The sequence below is a fragment of the Ahaetulla prasina genome, chromosome 3 (assembly GCF_028640845.1).
Source record: "Ahaetulla prasina isolate Xishuangbanna chromosome 3, ASM2864084v1, whole genome shotgun sequence".
Classification (NCBI taxonomy): domain Eukaryota; kingdom Metazoa; phylum Chordata; class Lepidosauria; order Squamata; family Colubridae; genus Ahaetulla; species Ahaetulla prasina.
In genome coordinates, this window is record NC_080541.1 from 104,578,783 (window position 1) to 104,603,976 (window position 25,194).

Below are 25,194 nucleotides of genomic sequence, written 5' to 3' on the forward strand. Positions count from 1 at the left end.
TCCTTTCCTCCTCTGTAAATTTCCAGGAGTCTAGGAGTCACTTTTACTTTCATCAGTAGATGGCAGTCTTGACTAACTTTTCATCATAGATCTCAGAAGTGCTTATTTTCGCAGCTTAAACAATTATCCTTTTGGACTCTCTTGAGTCACAGATTTTTTATTTTTCTTAGGGTCAGTTTTTAAATAGAAGAAGAACCATCTCACCCAGAAACAATCATTGTTCATTCTGTTTGCTCCAGTACTTTCTTAGGTGCTTCAGCTGTCCCCAGCTTCATGGCAGCCATGTTGACTGCCATTGCTCCTTGTCTTCAGATGAAGGGGATTTTCCAAGTCAGGGAGGATAGATGCGGCTCTCTTCAACCTGCAAGGTGCCCCCCTTTACTTCACCACCCCTTCAAGGTAGCTATGACTCCTTTTGGAGCCCTCCAATGGGGAGAGCTCAGAGCGGGGCTGCAGAGTTCATGGTCCTCATCTCTGATGCCACCGGAAGCACAGCTGGAAGTCTTGAGTGAGAATTTTCTTGGTTGCCAAAGATGGACTTCTCAGAATCATTAACCTCCACCTAGCTAGAAAAGCAGGGCTACTATTTTCCTGTTTCATGGTGGAAATCCTCTACTTGATGTAGAGATACATAAATAGGTAAACAGATCTAATAGAAGCTTAATGATGCCAGTACAAGTAGTCCTCGACTTACAACAGTTCATTTAGTGACTATTGGAAGTTACAATGGCACTGATTTATGACAGTTTTTCAAAAAACTGTTACAATATCCCTATGGTCATGTGATCAAAATTCAGACATTTGGTAGTTGACTCATATTTATTATGATTGCAGTGTCTCGGGGTCATGTGATCACGTTTTGAAACCACCTGACAGGTAAAGTCAATGGAGAAGCCAGATTTACTTAACAGGTGCATTACTAACTTAACAACTGCAATGATTTACTTAACAACTGGCAAGAAAGGTTGTAAAATGGAGCAAAATTCATTTAACACTATCTCACTTAGCAGCACAAATTTTGGACTCAGTTTTGGTCATAAGTCAAGGTCTACCTGAATGGACTTTGGAATTTAGTGGGAATAAGCTTCATTTGGGTCCTAGCTCCTATGCAAGGCTTAAGAGACAAGGAAAAGCCCAAATTAGTTTTCATATTCACCATAAATGCTTAGGCACTAGAAAGTAGGGATATTTTGGTTAGGCGCCAGCTACTTGTACAAGGTCTATTACTCTTTTACAAGAATTTAAAGTTGCTCTAAGCCAGGAGTGTCAAACTCAATTTATTTGAGGGCCGCATTGGGGTTGTTTTTGACCTTGGAGGGCCAAGATGGTGGTGGCCGGAGATGGGCGTGGCCATGGTGGGCGTTTGACACAGCCTCAAGATTCATTTTTCCCATTTCTTTCTTTCCACAGTTCTTTACTGTAACCATTTTCCTATCTCTTCTACCAGATATTACTGGCAAAACACACTTATTCTTTATACTCCACTAAACTTTTTATTTGTTTAATAGTTTGTTTAATAATAAATTGCTTTTCCTGGCAGAAAAATATTTATACTATTATATTTTTATTATTCAACTAATAATAAAAATACAATAGCATAAATAACATAATAATACAAGATCTAATAGCAGAGGTAAATTTCCAGGATAGTAAATAGAAATGGCTGTCAATTATAGATTGTTGATTGTAGATTAAATGGACCTACGATATATAAAATCTGGCATTAAACTGTATTATTAACATAGCATGTTACTTGTTTTCTATCCAGATCAGGCACTTACTTGAGGCCATATAATTGTAATCCTGTCCAATCCAGTCTTCCTGCAGCACTCTGCCAGCCAAAAAATGGGCCGCGCAGAAGCCCTGTGTGGCCCGTTTTGGCCAGCAGAGTACTGCTGGAGGCCGGGGAAGCCAAAAACGGGCCATGTGGGGTCCTCACTAGGCCCGTTTTCAGCCAGGAAAGTGCTGCAGGAGGCCAAAAATGGGCCATGGGGCGGGGGCTACATGCGCACACATACTGCGGCCTGTTTTGGCTGGCAGAGGCACCGTGGGCTGGTACTTTGATATTTCCAGGCCAGGTTTAAGCACCCTGCAGGCCAGATCCAGCTTGCGAGCCTTGAATTGACACTCTTGCTCTAAGCAATGATGGAAAATCTCTTAGTTTTGTTCATAAAGAGCAATCTATTTCCATTTCCAGAAGCTTAGTAAGTCCCATTCATCCTCATCACCTTATTCATGGGAAGACAAGTGAGTAGAGGAAGAAGGCTACAATTTCATGTTCAAATTGCAGCCTCAGAAGCCTGAGCAGTATAGAATAGAATAGAATAGAATAGAATAGAATAGAATAGAATAGAATAGAATAGAATAGAATAGAATAGAATTTTATTGGCCAAGTGTGATTGGACACACAAGGAATTTGTCTTGGTGCATATGCTCTCAGTGTACATAAAAGAAAAGATACGTTCATCAAGGTACAACATTTACAACACAATTGATGATCAATATATCAATATAAATCATAAGGATTGCCAGCAACAAGTTATAGTCATACAGTCATAAGTGGAAAGAGATTGGTGATGGGAACTATGAAACGATTAATAGTAGTGCAGATTCAGTAAATAGTCTGACAGTGTTGAGGGAATTATTTGTTTAGCAGAGTGATGGCCTTTGGGAAAAAACTGTTCTTGTGTCTAGTTGTTCTGGTGTGCAGTGCTCTATAGCGTCGTTTTGAGGGTAGGAGTTGAAACAGTTTATGTCCAGGATGCGAGGGATCTGCAAATATTTTCACGGCCCTCTTCTTGATTCGTGCAGTATACAGGTCCTCAATGGAAGGCAAGTTGGTAGCAATTATTTTTTCTGCAGTTCTAATTATCCTCTGAAGTCTGTGTTTTTCTTGTTGGGTTGCAGAACCGAACCAGACAGTTATAGAGGTGCAAATGACAGACTCAATAATTCCTCTGTAGAATTGGATCAGCAGCTCCTTGGGCAGTTTGAGCTTACTGAGTTGGCGCAGAAAGAACATTCTTTGTTGTCCTTTTATAATGATGTTTTTGATGTTAGCTGTCCATTTGAGATCTTGCGATATGATAGAACCCAGAAATTTGAAGGTTTCTACTGTTGATACTGTGTTGTCAAGTATTGTGAGAGGTGGAAGTATGGAAGGGTTTTTCCTAAAGTCTACCACCATTTCTACGGTTTTGAGTGTGTTCAGTTCCAGATTGTTTTGGTTGCACCACAAGGCTAGTCGTTCGACCTCTCGTCTATATGCGGATTCATCATTGTCTCGAATCAGACCAATCACTGTTGTGTCATCTGCGAACTTCAGTAGCTTAACAAATGGATCATTGGAGATGCAGTCATTGGTATACAGAGTGATATAGAAGATCACTTATTCCTGAGACCCGTTCCTAGGTTCAGGATACTGTTTTTCTTGCATTCTACATCTCCACATTAGAAACTGTTTTGACTTTATTATTTTTTTGTCCAGTGATGCTTAATAAATTAGGTACTTAGCTTCAAGAAAGGACAAAATAATAGCTTGTGTCTCGGGAGGTTCCTAAAGGGCAACAGAGAGTAATCAAGGGGGAGTAGGTAGAATCAGCCAAGATAAAAGCTTCATTAGTAGCAAAAACGTCAGATGACTATAGAATGGTCATCTGAAGTTTTAGCATCAAAATCCTGAAGGCAGTACTGATTTTCACAATAAGTGATTCTGAAAGAGAAGTGCTTAGTGAGTAGAAATTCCACTAGGAATCCTCTTGGGGAAAAGGTGTAGCAATTTCAATTATCATCTGAATCTCAGCCTATGTTTATGTGTTCTCCCAGAAGTCCTGGTAGAAAGGACATCAGTAAATAAACAAGGAAAGCAAGAGAAGAGAACATATGTAGTCCAGGGTTGAACAGGGGAGTCATTGATGCTTTGAACCTGGTTGTTTGCTTGTTTACAAATAGTAGTGATCATCATCAATGCAAATGAGTGTTGGTTTTGTCCACACTCATACAGACAATGTTATTTACTTGTCTAGTTGGGTAATGAAATATTTGCAAGCATATAGCTCAGAGAGCATCAAAGATTCCACAGCAAAATTCAGAACAGATCTCTTTTTGGATGGCCTACCATTAACATTAGCATTAGAAGTGCTCGCACAGTAAACGTATGACTTAGATATTGCTTGGTAGATAACCAAATGAAAGCTAATGTAGGGAAGAAGCTACTCAAAGAGGCAGTCACGTAGGAAGAATTCTAATCTATAGTTCTAAGGAGGAAAGCAATTAGAAGTCCTGCATCATTGTTTTCAAATTATAAAGATAAAGTTTCTACCTTCTTTTGGATAAGAAGCCGACAAGGAATCCATACTTTAGCTTCCAGGCTCAACAAAGCACTATTTGCTAAAAATGGCAAAGACCAAGGAAAATACTCTTCAGGATGATATTATTACTCCTAAGGGATCACTCAGCAGCACAAATTCTGGCCTACTGTCAGACCAGATGAGTGCTGATACATACAAATGAATATCACACATACCAGAGCCAAAGGTGAGGGATCTGAGAAAGATGGGCAGTTAAGTGTGAAAAATAAAATAAAAGTCTCCAAGAACATCTCATAACAAATTACATACCTCAGATGTCTTCATCATGTTTTTCCACCACACTGCTAAGAACAATAGATATTGGAAAGCTTATCCTAAACTTTGGGTCTTAGAATAATCTTATTAGTCATTGAAACTTTAGGATAAAGATACTGAAATTAGAAGCCTAGATTTGTAGGTTTGTTAGAGGCTTATATAAAGGTCCCAGTCAGAATCTCCCACTAGTGGTTTCATAGATTTCATGTACAAGCGCTCTATTTCAGTTCAGAATACAGATAGTTCTCAATTTATGACCCCAATTGAGATCAGAATTTCCATTGCTAAGCAAAGCAGTTAAGTGAGTTGCTCCTAATTTTACAGCCTTTTTTGCCATAAACCAATTTATGCAGTTGTTGAGTGAACCATGCAGTCGTTAAGCAAATCTGGCTTCTACCATTGACTTTTACTTGTCAGACTTTTCCCATCTGGGAAGGTCTCAAATGACAATCATATCACTCTGATGCTGCAACTGTCATAAATATATGCTGGTTGTAAGTTGAAGATTACCTGTGCTCATTTTCAAGCTGGCACAATCCCCCCAATATATTCATCAAAGCAGTGGCAGTCCTTATGTAGTATTTAAGAACACAGAGGTCCATCTTTATATGTTGAATGCATTTTGAAGCCAGGAAAGAAAGGCTAGTATGCAGAACGTTAGCACATCTGAAGCTGGCAAGGTTACAGAGCAAGATCGCTGTAGTGATTCCCTCTCTCATTTCAGAATCAGATTACCAGCTGAACCCAGTTGCATATAACATTGCCAAGCAAGGTAATCCGATCCCTGCATTAGTAGGCTATAGTCGTCCCAGGAAATTTGCCAGTGGGAATGCCACTCGGAACTGATCAGGAACCAGATGACCAAATATGCCAATCTTAGGTGATGGGGAGGGGGGCAAACTTCCAAGGTAGGCCAAAATTCGTAGTGGATAATGATCCCATTATGAGTCAACAATGATCATCAACAAACTAGAACGGAGGAAAATGTGTCTGACATCTGCAGAATTTTTCAAGACTATGGAGATATATTGATTTGTCCATGACAGTAGACGATAGGCATGTGAAATGTTTCTTTTCTCAATTTCAAGACAACAGAACTGAGGGAATCAATGCCCTAATGGTACCATGGTTGACAGGACAACTCTTGCTTTATACAGCACTTCCCAAAGTGCCAATTCAAATTAAGCTGTTCAGGACTAGGAAATTCTAGTAAATCATTCTATAGACCAGGAGGCCATGTTTTTTCTTTTAAAAGAGACCAGACATGAAACTGCAGTAATTCATGAAATGTTCAGACATCCTATCTCAACTTCTGGTGTTGCAGTGAGACTCAAAGTAACAACGGCTATGCTAAAAATTAACAAAGCAAGCCCGAAACCTTCAAGTTCAACAATGGGAGACCAATGAAGACCTGTATTCTTTTAGATCAGTGGTTCTCAACCTTTATAGTGCTGCGACCCCTTTAATACAATTCCCCACGATGTGGCGACCCCTTTAATACAATTCCCCACGATGTGGCGACCCCAACCATAAAATTATTTTCATTTTGAATTTATCGCGCCTGAAGCCGTATTGGCTAGCGATCTGAACTGCTTACGATTTGCCTTGAGGACGGAGGCATTAAAGTGGAGACTCCTCCCCTATTAAGTTTATAGCGCCTGAAGCCAGATTAGGCTAGCGATTGGGAGTGATTGCAGCTGGCTTGAGAGGGAGACATCAGAGCAAAGATTTCTCTCTTTTTTAATTCATCGCGCCTGAAGCCGAATTCAGCTAGCGATTTGAAGAGCCTGCAGCTGGCTTGTGGAGTCAACCATTGGAGCGCGATTCTTCGACTCGCAAGTATACTTCCCATATTTCCGATGGTCTTAGGTGACCCCTGGCAAATCGTCATTCGACCCCCAACGGGGTCCTGACCCACAGGTTGAGAACCGTTGTTTTAGATGGTTTGCTATATGTTTGAATCATGATGAAAAGGTTAGAAAACTTTGGTACTGATAATAGACATCCCTGAATTATTGCACTTTCTAGAAAGAGTTGAAGAAAGGGGTAGCAACAATCAGGCTGCTGATGCAGGCAGTTGCTTTAGATCTAGTTGTCTGGTACCAACAAATAGCACCTTCCTCAGGCAACCTTCACGTGAATTGTTTAGGCATGAATGTGACTCATCCTCAGTCATCTTCAGTGATCTACCATTTACTACACTGTATTCATCATTAGTAGAGTGCTCAACTCTTAATTTTCCCTTCAAACCCATTAGACAAAATCCCACTTTCTTAAGTCTGTTCTTTAGTATGCCTAATCTCTCCTTGTGCAGGGGTGAAATGTAAAATTTGTTACTACCGCTGTGGGCATGGCTTAGGGGGATAATGTGACTGGTGGGCGTGGCCACTTTTTTTTTTTTTACTTTTAAAAGCATTTTTTCTACAACCTCTTCGGCCGAAGAGATTATTTAAAAAATGCTTTTAAAAGCCTGTGATGATCAGGCAACTCAGCTGGGATCGCCAGAGGCAAAAAAGCTTTTAAAGGTTCTGACGATCCCAGCTGGGTTGCCTGATCGCCGGGACCTTTTAAAAGCATTTTTTTTACAACCTCTTCAGCCGAAGAGGTTGTAAGAAAGTGCTTTTAAAAGATTCTGGTGATTAGGCAACTCAGCTGGGATCGCCAGAGGAGCCTTTTAAAAGCTTTTTTTTACAACCTCTTTGGCCAAAGAGGTTGTAGAAAAAAATGCTTTTAAAGGGTTCTGACGATCCGAGCTGAGGCGCGCAATCATCAGAGGCTTTTTTTAACTTTTAAAAACATTTTTTCGGCCGAAGAAAAAATGCTTTTAAAAGTTAAAAAAACAACCTCTGATGATCGCGTGGTTTAGTTGGTGGGGGGGAGCAGGGATTTTTGCTACTGGTTCTTTGAACCACCCGCTGCCATCGCTACCGGATCGGGTGATTCAGTCCGAACCGGGAGCATTTCACCCCTGCCTTGGAGAGGTAAGAGATGGAATACTTTCAGCTAGTGGGAGGTTCCATGAGGACAAGTCTTCTGGTCTTTATCCCTGCACCTCATATGCAATTCCTAATTTCATTAAACCCAAGAGATTATGTTTTCCAGCTTCCAGGTTCAAGGGAGGTGAGTTTGGGCTCTGAGGATCTAACAAATAATGTACTGTGGGACATGGAAGACTGACAATGTCTATCTTGCAAACAGGATATCAGTAGTAGTTAAACTTTCCTGTCCACAATTAACAGAGTGGGTGAGAAAATGTCCTGTCCTGGTGTTTATAGCTAACAAGATACTGCTTCCTTCCTGTGCTACAGTTTCCAAAGACAATTATGTTAAGAGACTTAATGCAGAAGAAAAATTAATAGAAATTAGGTTGGGACAGAGTCATTTATTTTTAAAAGCAATTTTAAAATAGACGATGCATTTCAGATCCAGATTTTAAGTGCATTGATCACAAAGAATGAACTGTTCCACCTCGGAAATACTGTTGCATTAAATACATAACAAACTTTTTCTGTTTGTTCAATTTTTGATGAACAAGGACAGTAGTTAAACCTACTGTGAAGTACATTACTATTCACAGAAAGATGCAGATATTTAGGAGGGCAAGTAGATTAAAAGATTATCCAAGCAGCAATATATGAATGAATTTATTATGCTCATTGTTTTATGCTGTTCCCATGTATTTTATCATTTACAAGAAGAATACATAGAACATAGAAATATGGAGTTGGAAGGGTTCTTGGAGGTCTTCCAGTCTAATCCCCTGCTCAAGCAGGAGACCCTATACCATTTCAGACAAGTGGCTGTCCAGTCTCTTCTTAAAAGCCTTCAGTGATGGGGCACCCACAACTTCTGAAGGCAAGGCATTCTACTGCTTAATTGTTCTCGCCGTTAGGAAATTTCTCCTTAGTTCTAGGTTGCTTCTCTCCATCCATTGTTTCTTGTCCTGCCTTCTAGTGCTTTGTGGTAGTCCTTCAGATATTGGAATACTGCTATCATGTCTCCTGTAGTCCTTTTCACCAGACTAGACATACTGAATTTCTGCAAATGTTTTTCATAAGTTTTAGTCTTCACCCCCTAATCATCCTTGTTGCTTTTTTGTGAGAATTTAACCTACTTATTTGAAGTCAGTACATTTAACTGAAGGTTGGGATTTCCTCCATCAAACAGGAAGAAATCTTAAGCCGCATCTCCTAGTTGTATGAGTTGTATGGATCCATTTTCTTGTGATCAGAAATGTACTTCCTAATAAGTCTAGCTACTTCTGCACACTTTTAACATTTTGCAGGTCCCATGCATAAATTTACTTTTTATATAGCTTAATTTATATGTGTGTTTATCAAGAAATATAAGGAAAATGAAAGTATTCTCTATACCTTTTTGCCATTGCATGCCAGGATGGGAGGGGGAAGGCTCGCGCACGTGTGTGCCCACACCCACAATTGTATGTGCCCGGCCCTGCGCATGTGCGCACAACCCCCCTCCCCTCCCTGCTCCTGTCACATGATGGCCTGGTTGGCCCGTTTTTCTTTCTCACCTGGCTCCAGATCCTCTCAATGCATTTGGGGAAGGCGAAAACATCCTTCTCCACCCCCTCGGAGGCCCTCCGGATGGCCCAAAACGGCCCGTTTTCCAACTTCCGGTTGGACAGGAAGTGACTTTTTTGTTGTCCCCAGCCTCCAGAGCCTCTCTAGGAGTGTCTGGAGGCTGGGGACAGCAAAAAACTTCACTTCCTCTCCAACTGGAAGTTGGGGAATGGGCCGTTTTGGGCCTCCCCAGATGCATAGAGAGGATCTGGAGCCAGGGGAGAAAGAAAAACGGGCATTCCCCACCCCACCACCACGGAGGCAGTAAACAACCTGTTTCCCTACTTCTGATGGGCCCAGAAGGCCTGAATATCAGCTGGCTGGTGTGCGCATGCTGAGCTGGCGTGCCCACTGATATGGCTACGCATGCCACCTGTGGCATGCGTGCCATAGGTTCGCCATCACGGCTCTACTATATAACATTAGGTAGACACAGATGCTATTACTGGGTGACTTTTTACCAGTCATTCTCTTTCAGCCCAACCTATCTCACATATGGTTATTGTAATGAAAACAATGGAAGGAGAGACCAGTATGTTCACTGCATTATGCTCCTGAAGAAAAAGATGGGATATAAATCTAAATAATTATTTAGCAGTAATAATAATAATGACTATGATGATAGAGATTGTTGGGTGATTAACATGGACAGATAATTTTCTGTCTTATCTGCATACATATGTGAAGTGATCTCAAATATGCTAGAGGTGAGTGAAGAGAAGTATGGCTTGTGTGAGGCAAAATATGGGAATCTTAGGCTTGATTTTGATTTAACATGTCTACTACAAAAACAGATTTGATTCTTATTCTTTATAAACCTTTTATTATTCAACTTCTACAAAAATATATGTTTGGAGATGGAATCCTAGAATAATTATGCAACTGAAATTGAAATATTCTACTTGCAAATCCAGATTTGTATCCAGAGTCACCAATAGATTAGTTCCTTTGGTTCTCTTTCTGCTCTTATTGATTTTTTTTTTATTCTTCCCATAGGCTCCATGAAGAAATAATTGACTTTTATGACTTTATGTCCCCATGTCCTGAAGAAGCAGTTATGAGACGAGAAGTTGTGAAAAGAATAGAAACTGTCATCAAAGATCTTTGGCCTACAGCTGATGTAAGCTTACCTCAAGTTGATGCTCTGTAGACCATTTTAACTTTGACTCCACACTCATATTTTAATTTTAGAATTTTTTAGCAATTAAATTCAGAATAGATGTTTTTCTTTTCCAGGTTCAGATATTTGGAAGTTTTAGTACAGGACTTTATCTGCCAACAAGGTGAGTCCAGAAATTTTTCACTTGTATTGTTGGCTCTAATATTATGTAATAGTAACAAAAAAGTTACATGGCACCGTAATGTATATTACCACTCCAGCCTCACTGATTATCAAGAAGTCAATACAGGAAAAAGAGGGATATTGAGTACAGTTTTAAAAAAAATCAGAGAGAAAGAATAACACAACACTTGCATTTTCATTAACTTAGGTTTCTGGGCAGTAAGGTGCATAAATTGTATTTTAGTATCTCTTTAAAATTGACATAATTGAAAAGACATCTGATTTAATTTTAACTGTGTACTGATTCTTCAGGTTTAGCTGCAAACCTGAAAATTGTTATATCAACAACATTAGAATACATCTAGGGATGCTAGCATTTCTAATTTATCATCTTTTGTACAATAGTGTGAACATATAAAACATTAACATTCTCCCTCTACAACTTTCAGGTACAAAAAAACGATGAACAATTAATTCATATTAATTAATATTCTTTCGAATATGAAAGAACTTCTAAACCAAGTTTAAAAAACCCAGAAATATCAGTATTAGCTGTCATGGAAGTTTGTTTTAGGCTGAGGCTCTGTAGCAGGGATAGTCAACCTTTTTATACCTACCGCCCACTTTTGTATCTCTGTTAGTAGTAAAATTTTCTAACTGCCCACTGGTTCCACAGTAATGTGCCGTGTATCGTCATCTGCGCATGCCTCTCGCGCATCGTGGATTGGATTTGGGGGGGCGCTGTCTACCAGCTCTGCTTGTCTGTTACAGCTGGGTGGTGTGGGGTAGATGCGTGAGCTATTCTGGGACAAGGCTCTTTTGTTTGCGGTCGCACTATAGCACCATTTAGTTTCACTTACGTAACGTGAACTAAACTTATGCATGGGTGACACAAATAGTATATTTTCAGAAATTTAAATTGTCATAGGGAATTTTATGAAAACCTAATGAAAATGTTTTTAAATGATGCTATGAAATTTTTTTAAAAAGTCAATTAAATTAAAAAAAAGGAAAGTGCTTCAGTATCGGACAAAACCCCTACCGCCCACCATGAAAGCTGGAACGCCCACTAGTGGGCAGTAGGGACCAGGTTGACTACCACTGCTCTGTAGCATTTAAACTTCTTTATTACCCTTCCCCAGCTTTGTGCCTTCCAAATGTATTGGAGTAGGATTTCTGACAACCCAGTTAACTGGGAAATGATGAGAGTGTAGTCCAATATAATTTGGGACTAGAGAAAAGCTGCTGTATATTACACTATTAAAATTTTGATTTGGAATGAATAACTAACATATTATCATTAAATTAAATATTAAATTGACAAGGTAGTGTATATGGACTGTACAAACAGTTAGAGGTATTTTGCAACATGCATGAGAGTGAACAAAGATCTTTTCTTCCAATTGTTAAAGCATTTGAATTGTTGATCAGCCTGCAGATACAGTTAAAAAAGTTTTGAAGCAGCGTGGAAGCTTTACAAAAGATGTGGATGTTTTGACAATTCAGAGATATATTTATTTTGTATATATGTTTCAAATCCTCTCTTTCAAATTGTGTTATTTGCCTATTCTTCAAACAAGTGTTATATAATACCTAAGTTTCTAGTAAACTTTAGCTATGTTTTTATATCTACAGTGATATTGATTTAGTGGTTTTTGGAAAATGGGACAGCCCACCTCTCCAGCAGCTAGAACAAGCCCTAAGGAAACACAATGTGGCCGAGCCACATTCAATTAAAGTACTTGACAAAGCTACAGTAAGTAATTTAAAACAAGTTATCCTGAACATTTCCTTATTGAGGGAAAGTTACATTGTCAGACATGTTTATATTTTATTGGTAGCCCTCAATTTATGACCATTCAGTGCTGTAGCATGGGACTGTGCCAGGAGTCCCAAGGCCGCCTCCATCCCCTGAAGCATCCCAGGTTCTGCTTAATAGCCCACATGATTGGTTAACAACTGAAACAGGGAGAGCAGGAATTGTAGTCATTAAGTCAGACAATCATGAGTGCACCTTGCTTAATGATTGCCACAACTTATGATAGTAATAGGCAAGCTCCATTATGATTGTATGTTGAGGACTACCTGTACTTTGGGTTCATTGCTTGCTTATTTATATTATGCTTTTGTGAATTTCCCCAACTGCAAGTTAGTAACAGGTATTGTTTGTGAAAATGTTTTCCTGCCTTTCTCATTCCTTGGCATTAGCTCTAAACTAACTCATGTTGTTTGTTTTCAAACCATTTCAACATCTTGCATGACAAAGAATGCCTAGAAAGTTCTATTTTTGCTAATATATTGATTGCTTAAATCAATCTAATAATTTTATTTAAATCAATAAACCTTGCATTATGTGATTCTTAATACTTACTGAACAATCCAATATGTGTTGTGATAAATCTTCAGTTTGAAATACATTTCACACACTATAGTTCTTCTGTTTTTGTCCTTTTAAACCTGAATTAAAGTCCTGGTAACTTCACTGACAGATGATGTGACCAGCTTTGCTGGGGCTGACATTTGAAAATTTCTCTTGGCATATGTTAAGCTAAGCTGTCTTTAGCTTGTGAGTCATAACTTGTTTTGCAGAGGTAGAAACTTTATTAAAATATCTAGTTTGTATCTGCTTCTCTTTTAAAATATTTATATGGCTTCAATTCTTCCTTTACTGTTATGTCATTTTCTTCCCAAGTAAACTGACATTTCCCTCTTGCTTTACATTTTCAATATTACCGGTAATGTTCAGAGCCTCAGTATGCAATTTGAATTCTAAGTAAACAGATACACATGCTGTTTTTAGACTAGCACATTGCTGTAAATGAGACAGAGTTTAACAACCTAAACTTAAATGCACTTGGAAATATTTGCCATTGATGTGAATAGATCCTTGAACATTCCATGCCTAAGATACCAAACCTCTGGTTTTATTTTAAGAAACCTTTTTAGATATGCTGTTGTAAGCAGGTAGTTCTCTGCTCTTCTTAGTACACTGGAGACAAAGACCAGAAAGATATTAAAGAAAATATCTTTTTAAAGAGGCACGAAGCCTGGCTGCCACAGAAGACAAGTTCTTCCACATCTTCTTAGCTATTACATCTCAGTGGTAGTAGGATGATGAATTAGACTGTTCTATCAGGAAATGAATAACAGTAGGATTGTGCACAAAGAGATTGTTCTTTAAATTATTCAGTTCTAAATTCTTTGGCTTTTAAAGAAACAATAACATTTTGGATTCAGAAATGGTTTAGAAATCTGTGCAAATCAAACTGCAGTTGAATCACATGCTCTGCAAAATTAGATCTGATTAGAACATTAGATCTAAATGGAAATGAAATGTTTTCTAACCCGCTGTGGAGGTATGCCCAAGCATATTATATTAGAGAATAATTCAAGTAAGTGATTGTGGAAGGGTTTTTCTAGAAAGGAGTGCAGATAGTAGCAGAAACATAGTAACTGCTTCTTGGCCATATAGTAAATAACCGATACAGTTTAAATATTAAGAACTTTTAATACCTTGTTAATAAAGACCTCATCACCTTTGCCAAAATGAGTTTCATGATGTAATCTGTATTATAAAATAGAAATTAATTATTTTAAATATTGCACAAAAGAGTCTGTGACTTTTGCTCTTTTAAAGTGCCAATGGCTCTTCTATATTGAAGAAATGGCAAGAAGGGTTAAATCAGGGGTAGTTAACCTTTTTATATCTACCGCCCACTCTTGTATCTCTGTTAGTAGTAAAATTTTCTAACTGCCCACCAGTTTCACAGTAATGTGCCATGTATCGTCTGCTCATGCCTCTCGCGCATCGTGGATTGGGTTTGGGGGGGGCGGCTACCAGCTCTGCTTCTCTGGTACAGCTGGGTGGTGTGGGGGGAGATGCATGAGCTATTCTTTTGTTTGCGTTCGCACTATAGCGCCATTTAGTTTCACTTAGGTAACATGAACTAAATTTATGGCCGGGCGATACAAATAGTATATTTTCATTAAATTGTCACGGGGAATTTTATGAAAACCTAATGAAAATGTTTTTAAATAATGCTATGAAAATTTTTTAAAAAGTCAAGTAAAAAAAAGGAAAGTACTTCAATATCGGACAAAACCCCTACTGCCCAACATGAAAGCTGGAACACCCACTAGTGGGTGGTAGGGACCAGGTTGACTACCACTAGATTAAATGAACAGTTGCCATTGGCAGTGACAGATCTTGTAATATGTATAGAATGTTGTTAACTAATGGAAGCTGTACAGTATAATGGGACCTGCCATATTAGGATCACAATAGACATTTAAGTGGCAAGAAGATCTCTTGGCATCTACAACGCTAATATGAGAGAATGAAGGAATACGAACACATTAAGTATTTATCGAATTTGTATACCAACAACATCTTTCAGACTCATGGTAGCTCAAACACAATATGCAAAATAAGAATACATTCATGGTACAAAATTTATAATACATAAACTTAATAATAAAAAACAACAGTAAATGAAGTTTTATAAAAAAGAGTTTTATAGCATTTATTATAAAACATAAAAAGAACAATCGTTCCCTAAATGCCCATCTTGGACTAAGTGATTTAAAAGATTGAAATAGATTTCTATTTATATTAGCTGTGTGCTAACAAATATTAAATGTGCTATCTAGATGAACTGGATATTTAAAATGATTTGAAATATTGATTACTCTCTGCAAATGTCATATGAATGGTTGATTTTACAACTTTTGCAGGTACCAATAATTAAACTTACAGACCAGGCTACAGAGGTGAAAGTTGATATTAGTTTTAATGTAGAAACTGGTGTGAAGGCAGCTCGACTTATCAAAGACTACATGAAGGTAAAGTAAGCAGAACAAAAAACCCCGATATATCTTGATATATCTACTGCTTTTAGAACTGAAATTTGAAAAAAGCAAAGTTATCAGATTATGGGCTTATGTTAAATGCCATCTGGAATATCAAACAGCAGATATTGATACTTCATAGTCCTCTTAGAAAATATATTCAAAAACTCTCTGAAATACTTCCCCCCCATCTGCTCATCATCTTTCAAGAATTTTTAGCTATATATTTAAAAGAAAAATGTTTAGATCAGATATAAAATGTAGCAATTCAATCAAATATTTTAAATTTTTCATTTACACATTATGGGTATTTTAAATTTTTCTTTGGCTGAAGTCTTAGGATCCACATTTTAAACCCTAAATCTGTAGCATCAATATATATGTGTGTGTGTGTGTGTGTGTGTGTGTGTGTGTGTGTGTGTTTTCTGAGGTTTTCGCGGGTGTTTGTGTGTAGGTCTTTGGTTATTCGGGTTTTCTCCTGCGTAAAATTGGAAGTGTCTTGGCAACGTTTCGACAAAGTCTCATTCGTCATCTTCAGGCTTCAGCTTCATGCTTCTGGGAGCAATGTGTGCATTTCAAACCCCTCCAATCTATACATGCAGCAGACTGACACCCACTATGAAGATGTAGCACGACCACGAACACGAAGTCAAACAACAGCAATGCAGCTCACCAGCTCAAATCCCCCTGCAACTCAGATTAATCTGAGCACAACCAAGCCCCCACCCAAACAGGACACACCCCCAGCCAATCAGAGCACAAAAAAACCCATCCAATCAGAGCACAGCCAAGCTCCCACCCAATCAGTTCAAACCCCCACTAGCAGTTAAAAAGGAAGAAACAGCTGCAAGCACACACTGCTCCCAGAAGCACGAAGCTGAAGTCTGAAGATGACGAATGAGACTTCGTTGAAACGGCACCAAGACACTTCCAATTTTACGTGGGAGAAAACCCAAATAACCAAAGACTATATACATACATACATACATACATACATACATACATACATACATACATACATACATACATATATATATATATATATATATATATATATATATATAAAACCTTGAAAAATTATATGATAAGTATTGTGCAGGTTTTGTAGATTCCTTTGCTTTCTATCAGGCCTATTGCATCCTATTCCAAGCTGCCAAAATAATACACGTGATCAGTCCTCTAAAAAGTAGAGTTTTTCCAAGGTCCATACATCTTTGGTAAAGTATCAACATAATGACAAAAGTAACAGAATTTATTGTAAAATTCTCTTTGGATTATTTGTATGAAATCTCTGAAATTGTGCCTACAAGAGCTTGTGCTTCTTGTTGATCTTTTGGATGCTCATGCCTCTGGTCTTTGATTCATGAGAAACAAACCAGATTGGAAAGCAAAGTAAATTCAGATATTTTCTAGGACTGTAGATTGGTAATTGCTGAAAGGTAATTGCTGCAAAAACTGAGCTTCATACAAAAGTGTTTCTAATTGTTTATAATCTTCTAGAATCCAGACAAATTCTTGTTACTTTAGTTTTGCTCAGACTTAGTGAGCAAGCTTAGTGATAGATTAGAGACCAGTGATATAAATGGAAAGCTGTATTTTACACTTAACAGGATATTTTGCTGTAACAATCAGTCTAGGTCTACATGCAAGATCCTGTGTTGTCAATATATTTAGTAGATGATATAACTCTTTTTGCTCCTGCCATTTGAAGCTAATATAAGAAATCCTTGCCTAGTGATTATAACTGGAACTGGCAACTCTGTTGCTAAGCTCTAGAGTTGCTAAGCGGAAATTCATGTGACTGAAGGATTTACAGATTTACTTTCCCTTCGGTCATTAAATAAAGCACCATAGTTGTTAAGCAAGTCCTGCCTTCTTTATTGCTTCTGCTTGTCGCAAACCAATTGTGAAGCAGGTGAATGGTGATCATGTGACTGTGGGGTATTGTAATGCTTGTAAATGTGCATCTGTTGCAAAGCACACAAATGACAATTATATGACCGTGGATACTGCAACAGTTGCAAATGCAAGGATTGGTTTCAGAGGTTTTTTTTTACACTATCATAACTTTGAACAGTCACTAAATGAAGTAGTTGGTAAGTGCTACCTGTAAACCTAAGAACTCTGTTTTTAAAGAAATGTGCATTATCTTATATTTGTGTTTTAGTGAACAATAAATTATTTGTTTAGTTCTTACAAAAATAGTCATTCGGTCATAAATTACTTTGCAAGTCATACCTGCTTAACTGTAGCGTGTGTTACCTTTTTTTCTGCTTGGGTTTTAAGAAGTGATCTTAGTTCATATGTTTGAAAGCAAGCTCCTCCTGATAGAATAAACAGTTACAATTTCTGTGTCTACACAGATTGTACATGCATGAGTGTTTGTCTGCCATTAAGTAATTAGTATTTAGTAATCTAGTAAAATTAAGAACATGTTCATACATTATATTCACAAAGTTCCCTTGATTTTTATCTTGTGCTTATTCATTTTTTAATGTACCATATAGTTATGTGTCATGTTTGAAGCAATTGCCTTGTCTTTTTCCTATTTATTAAATTTTAATGAGTGAAACTGTTGCCTATTTTTATAAGGAATAAACATGTAGATAATAAACATTTGCTATTTAATTTTCCTACCTGTTATTGTTGTATACGGGATATTATTTTGGTGTGAGAAGTATTTTGTATTCATTCATAAGCAAAAATGTTTCTTTTTAGAACTGACTGTTTTTTTCATTTGCAGAAATACTCATTGCTGCCTTACTTGATTTTAGTATTAAAGCAATTCCTTCTTCAGAGGGATTTGAATGAGGTTTTTACTGGTGGAATTAGCTCCTACAGCTTAATTTTAATGGCAATTAGCTTCTTACAGGTATGTCCTTTTTCATAAATGTCATAAATTGCCTAAATTTTCACTTAAATGCTTATTATATTATTGTTATATAAATGATATATTTTATACAGGTAAATGAACCTAATTCATTAAATTGGGCTATCTATAATTATTTGATGGTGAATTGTGGTATGTTTTTTAGGGAATCCACTGTATTTTAAGAAGTTTGGAAATAATCCTGCCTTCATTTGCAGCACAAATGGACAATTTTTTAGGGCCCCAAAACTGTATTTGGTTTGATTGAGAGTTTCAGATTTATTTATTACATTTTTATGCTACCCATCTCCCATACAAGATTATTCTGGTTGGCTTAAAAAATGCTGTCATATCACTTCACAGCTGTGGCAATAATGTCATGGTGAGGTAGTTCAATGAAAGCACCTACATATATGAAATTTTACATACATGAAAACCCATCAAAATATATAAAATAAATATATTTTATGTAACCAGTCTTAATGGATGGAATAAAATTACTTAAGTGGACATCAGGGTTGAGCTTATTGGTCTAGAATTTATTGGTGAGAGTACTACTTCCTCTGGAGCCATTTGTGTTTCATACTACCGTATATACTCGAATATAAGCCGATCCGAGTATAAGCCGAGGTCCCCAATTTTACCCCAAAAACTGGGGTAAACTGGGGACTCGAGTATAAGCCGAGGGTGGGAAATGAGGCACCTACCGGTTGGGGAAACCCTCCCTCCCTCAGCTGAGAAGGCTGGCGGCTCCCCCGCCCCGCCCTCTCACTGCACCGGCAGGGCTTCCCCGCGCCGTCCGGTAAAATGTGAAAAAAAGAAAAAAAAAACTCGAGTATAAGCCGTATATACTCGAGTATAAGCCGAGGGGCTTAAAAAAAACAAAAAACTCGAGTATAAGCCGTATAGACCCGAGTATAAGCCGAGGGGACGTTTTTCAGCACAAAAAACGTGCTGAAAAACTCGGCTTATACTCGAGTATATACGGTAATTCCTTCTTTTCAGTAGTATTTTCTGTTATGAATATAAGACAGGGTTATATCCATAATTTTTAGATAATTATTTTCTTGGGTAAATATTATACCTATTTTGGTGTTATAATGGTAATACTCCTTTTGGTTTTTATCAATTCTAGTATTTATATAAATTGTGAGAAATCTGTAATGGACTAGAGGTTTCAGATCTTTGATAATACCAGACATAGCATGCTATCTATCCCATCTTCATCCAGGTTTAGAAGGTCCTTATTCTTTAAAATGTGGGAATGATATGTGACAGAATCATATTCATGCAGTGAAACATATATTTTGTAAGACAGTCATATAAAGACAATTTGTACTTTCTGAATACTGGCAAATAACTATCATCTTGCAATGTAAAAATAAAAAATGTTTTTAAAAAGGAAGAATTATTTTAGCTGATAATATATAAATACCACTTGCTGTGAAAGAAAATAAGATCCTGTGATTTTCATTTTTAATAGTTGCATCCAAGAATTGATGCTCGAAGATTTGATGAAAATCTAGGAATGCTTCTAATAGAATTTTTTGAACTCTATGGAAGGAATTTTAATTACTTAAAAACTGGTATTAGAATAAAAAATGGAGGTGCCTATATTGCCAAAGAAGAAATCATGAAAACCATGACTAATGGATATCGACCATCCATGTTATGCATTGAAGATCCCCTACTGCCTGGTAAGATGATATATGTCACTCTCAATTTTAACCCAGAAACTTTGAGAGAAATGTTTAAAAGAATAGTCTTAGATCTTGGTATGCAATATTTGTTTATTAAATATATAGCATAGTTTTTGTAGGGGGAGAGAGGCTGAAGACATTATCATTCACAAGAACAAAGCTGTGGAATATTTACTGATTTCAGTTTTTTCAGTGTGCATATACAACTAAACATTGTATGTCTGATAACAAGGCATATTAGAGTGAGAGTAATGCTGGCATAGCTGTAGGATAGGTTTTTTATCTGAATGATTTTGCAGCAGCCATGAACTTTACAGGAACTTTTAGTCATGTAATCACTTAGCAGCCATTTAGTTTAACAACTTGGTCATTGGAACCGAACTTCATTGTTAAATAGCAGTGGTGTATTTGCATGTTTTGTGTTGTACTAGTCAGTATCCATAATACCAAAACATGACAAACACTTTTCTGGGATTACAAATCTCATGTTTTCAATATATTTAGTCTGGAGTGGGAAACAGTATGATGAAGATAATAATTATATTTCTTTTTGGTTTGTCAATCAGTGATATAAAGGTAGTCCTAAACTTGCCACCAGTTGTTTAGCAACTGTTGAAAGTTACAACTGACCCGCAAATGGTACTTGCGACCTGTTTCCAGTTCTGATGACTGGCCTCTCCCCCTGCAGTCGCACATCTCAAGTTCTTAGCAACTGACTTGCATTTACAGCTGTTTGCAGCATCCCATGGTCACATGATTGACATTTTTGCCAAAAACCAGTGTTTGCTTCCAGTTTAGGGCAAAAAAGTCCCATAATGAACAATGGGCTCATTTAACAACTGCCGCATCCACTTAACTGCTACAAAAAAGATCATAAAATGAGATTGGTCACATGATGATCTACTTTACAATTTATGACCATAATGGGCAGGCTCCAATATGTTTGTAAGTCAAAGACTTCCTGTATTCAACCCACTGTATTGGATGTCCCAAATGCTGGAAGCTAGAAAACATATCCCAAGAATAAGGGGGTTAATGTAAGAAAGGAGTTAAGATTTGGTATTTCTACTCTGGACTAAATTATTCACTCCAATAAGAAAAGGAGCATAATATGGAACTTTGTAGTTCACATTACATTGATACAAAGGAATATTGAAATATTTCTTTAGAATTATACACAGAAAACAAAAACATTCATCCTGTAAGTTTGAATAGATCTATGTAGAACAAATAATTTTAGATTTGCCTAGGATAATTACATAATTTTAGAAAATTTTTATAATTGTTATGTTTAGGGCTCTGTGTGTATTCTCAGTACTGAGGTAAATTAGGAATACTAATTTAGTTAACAAGATTCTGCAAGCTGTTTTTTCCCCCCCCACCACATATTTTAGACAACTCGTACCACCCAATTAGTCTTGCTATAACAGAGTATTGTGGAAGTTGAAAACAGTAAGACTTTGAGATACCAGATTATCTAACCCTAAACCAGTGGTGGGTTGCCCCCGGTTCGCTCCGGTTCTGTAGAGCTGGTAGTAAAAATCTTCTGGCATTCGGAGAACCAATAGTAATGGCTGGCTGGCCACGCCCCCAAACCGGTTCTCTGATCATCAGAGGTTTGTGTGTTTTTTTACTTTTAAAAGCCTCTTTTCTTCAGCCAAAAAAAGGCTTTTAAAAGAAAAAAACCCTCTGATAATCGCGTGGCTGAGCAGGGATCCTCAGAGGATCCTTTTAAAAACTTTTTTTACTCTGGCGCACCCAATCCCCCCTCCTCACTTACTTAATTAAGTAAGCTCCTTTCAGGCTCGCTTTCCTTCGCTTCTCCAATCAGTTGCATCAGCTGCAACTGACTATGCCTTCCTGCAATCCATGTGCCTTTGCTGGCTGAGGAACTCTGGGAGTGGAAGTCCACAAACCTGCCTAGAATCCATCTGATCAGTCAGCAACTGCTTTGTTGGCTGAGGAACTTTGGGAGTTGAAGTCCACAAACCTTAAAGTTATTAAGGTTGGAGATCCCTGATCTAAAAAATATAAATAAAATAATAAAATATTTGTGCAGCTTTCTGAGATTTGGTGTGTTTCCGTAGTGTTTCACTCTAACTACACAAACACACAGAATCTCACAAAGCTGTATGTGTCATTTTGTGTCTGTGTGTGAGAGAGTCTGTTGTGTTGTGTGTGTGTGTGTAAAGTGTGAAAGTTGGTTTTTGAGATTTTTGTGGCTTTGTGAGGTTCCTGCTTGTTGCAGGGGCGATTTTGGGTGAAGTGCAGCTGCTTTTACATTGTGTGTCAGTCAGTTGTGTTGTGTCGTGTGTGTGTAACGTGTGAAACTTGGTTTTTGAGCTTTTTGTGGCTGTGTGTGTGTGTGTGTAAAGTGTGTGTAAAGTGTGTGTAAAGTGTGAAAGTTGGTTTTTGGTACCTCTTATCGTTTTGTATATTTTGTTTATTATTTTTATTATTTATTGTTATTGGCCACACCCACTCAGTCACATGACGGCCAAGCCACTCTCACCCAGTCAGAACCGCCAAGCCATATCTAGTGTCACATGACCATCAAGCCACACCCACAAAATAAACCACGCCCACAGAACCGGTAGTAAAAAAAATTAGAACCCACCCCTGCCCTAAACTGCCCTCTGAGAGCCATCTGTTTTTTAATGTATCAAATAAGGAAGGCTTGGCCATGCCTGGGTGTTATTTTCTGCCTGAGTGATGATGTTTAAGTAGTTTAGGCTTGGATTGTTTATTGTGTAATTCCACAAATTTACCAGATAAGCTATACAATGACATTTTTGTTATTATAGCAACTACTTTTCTATCCGTGGGCCAAAGAATGAGTAAAATATAAATAATCTAATAACAAAGAAGTAGCTGTTGTTCTAATAGGAGACTGTGAATTGAAGTCTTGAAGATAGCTTTCTTGGTATGGGAAGACTTCTAATTGGTAAACACTGAATAAATAAGTAGCCAGATTTATATCTGCATGGCATTAATACATATCAATAAAAATAGCTGTATAAATATCAACTGCTTAATATCAACCTTCCAAATTCAGTGCAGATTAAAAGTGATATGGTTGGAGTTCTTTAAATTTTAAGAATGGTAGATAGAAAGCTAGGATGTACAATACTGTTATTTTAAAGAAGTATCAGTTCTGTTCGTCAAACAATAGGTTAACTGGGAAGATCGGGCACCAATTTGTACATATGCAAGTCTAAAGAGTACACAACTCTCTTTGAGATATCTTGCCTATTTCAAGAGTTTTAAGCATTGTAAACATTACAAGGTGAAATTAACTTTGAGTCAACTGGATAATGAGTGTGATTTTAAAAAAATTTGACTTACAGGCAATGATGTTGGAAGAAGTTGTTATGGTGCCATGCAAGTAAAGCAAGTTTTTGACTATGCCTACATTGTTCTAAGCCATGCAGTATCACCACTTGCAAAATCATATCCTAATAGAGATTCAGAAAGGTAACTAACTATTTGAGAATATTTTCATTGTTTGGTTAAGGTGTATAGCCTTCTAAAAGCCAGGGTTGCATGTGGGCTTTGAGAGGCAAGCCAGGTGCTACAGTTTAAAAAGTGGGCAGGCCAGCAATAAGTCCAGAGGTTTTTGAGGAATATACTTCAAAATATAAAATTAAACTGGAAATGCATGGGAACTTAAACTTCACATTCCACTTCCAGAATTTGTAAGTATGGTCAGAGGAGGAACTTTGAATGTTGCAAAGGAGAGTATATTCAGTTTTTCAAATAATTAAGAATTATATGTGTAAAGAATAAAAGTTAATACAAACGCCAAAAAGTCTTGCTTTTGAGCTCTTCTATATATGCAGAGAAAAAAAATAATCCAAATCAATTTCCTGATTTAATATCTGTTCATCTCTTATAGGCATCCATCAGATCCAATTTGAATTTACGTTTGTATCCCTTCAAATTAGTTTCATAAACATCCACTGCAGTTCTTTTACAAATTCAGTGTATCAATTTTATCAAGTTTCTGATCCATTCTGTCCCAAATTTTAGCTGAATTGCACAAAGGATTTTCTGCTCCATTTTCTTTATCCCCTGGCTTAAAAAACCCACTCCAAAACAATCTCCATTTTTCCATGAGCAATTTTCTTCTAAACAGTTCAGAACTGTATTTCCAAATCCATCTGGCCCATTAATAATTACTACACAAAATCCATTCACTAAGCATCCTTTTGCTGCACAGTTAGTACAACAAATCTTATATTTTTGGACCTTGAAAATCAAATTTACACCTTTTAAGGAAAGGGGAACTCACCTGATGAATGCAATAGTACCTTGCCAATCTAAGAGTCTTGATTTCCTCCAATATGCAAATAATAAAATAATCCCAAAATTATATGTGATTAAGATATAAGGCTTGGCCAAGAAATGTGTCCATAAAGGCTGTTTTGCAAGTTTGAATTTGAAGTAAATCTCAAATCGCAGCCATAAGCCAACTATAAAAATAATGGTGGTCTTGTGAGAAGCGCTGTGTGCAGTCATGTGGATAATGGCATTGATCACTCCTTTGTTCTGGAAAGGTTACCTGACTGGAATCCAGCATTAAGTACCAATTCCTCTTGCAAAGCTGTCTTGCTAGCTAACAAAAGTCAGCAAGGAATTCACTCATCATGGCACATACAGTAAATATAATATGTATTCAATTCTGACTGGGACTACATAATACTTATCATCTTGTAATACAGCACCCTGGAAAAAGAGCTAATATCAGTTGAAAAAACTGAAATTGATATTGATGTGTACAAATCTTTTTTTTTAATTTTTTTTTTGTTCTTATGTTATCTATAGTAAAATTCAGTTTTTTTTAAAAAAAGTTTCATTGTTGTGTCTTGATTTCTTATCCTGATCAACATCTCATCTAGTACTTTAGGTAGAATTATTAAAGTGACAGAAGAAGTGATTGACTACAGAGCATGGATTAAAAAAAAATGGGGAAACAAAGCTAACTTTTCATCTGATCTTGGTAAGTTGGTAATATTGATCCCAAAAAACAAACCAGAGATTATTTTTATCATACTTTTCCGATTTTTATTTTCTTACCCCATATTTCAGTGCTATCTTAGCCTACCTCAACATTTCCCCCAGAGCTTTGTTATGAGTTGTTGATATAAACTTGTGAATCCATGTCTGGCAGGATATTTGATTCCTGATTTTAATTTGTTGAAATTAATAAAATGCACGCTGTAGTTCATTTGCATGTTAGGCTTAAACATCTTTGATATAATATCTGACTTAATCAGCAATGTTTTGT

At 37.2% G+C, this 25,194-nt stretch overlaps 1 protein-coding gene across 3 annotated transcripts in view; it reads left to right on the forward strand.

Moving 5' to 3' along the window:
• Window positions 1–25,194, forward strand: part of TENT4A (terminal nucleotidyltransferase 4A) — a 42,227-nt gene that overhangs the window by 10,674 nt on the left and 6,359 nt on the right. For all 3 annotated transcript variants that reach the window (XM_058178679.1, XM_058178678.1, XM_058178677.1), the window contains exons 2-9: window positions 10,205–10,328; window positions 10,445–10,491; window positions 12,126–12,246; window positions 15,225–15,332; window positions 18,082–18,210; window positions 19,691–19,904; window positions 23,255–23,381; window positions 24,806–24,906. In XM_058178679.1, the coding sequence (XP_058034662.1) occupies window positions 10,205–10,328; window positions 10,445–10,491; window positions 12,126–12,246; window positions 15,225–15,332; window positions 18,082–18,210; window positions 19,691–19,904; window positions 23,255–23,381; window positions 24,806–24,906 (971 nt within the window). The remainder of the gene's footprint in view (window positions 1–10,204; window positions 10,329–10,444; window positions 10,492–12,125; window positions 12,247–15,224; window positions 15,333–18,081; window positions 18,211–19,690; window positions 19,905–23,254; window positions 23,382–24,805; window positions 24,907–25,194) is intronic.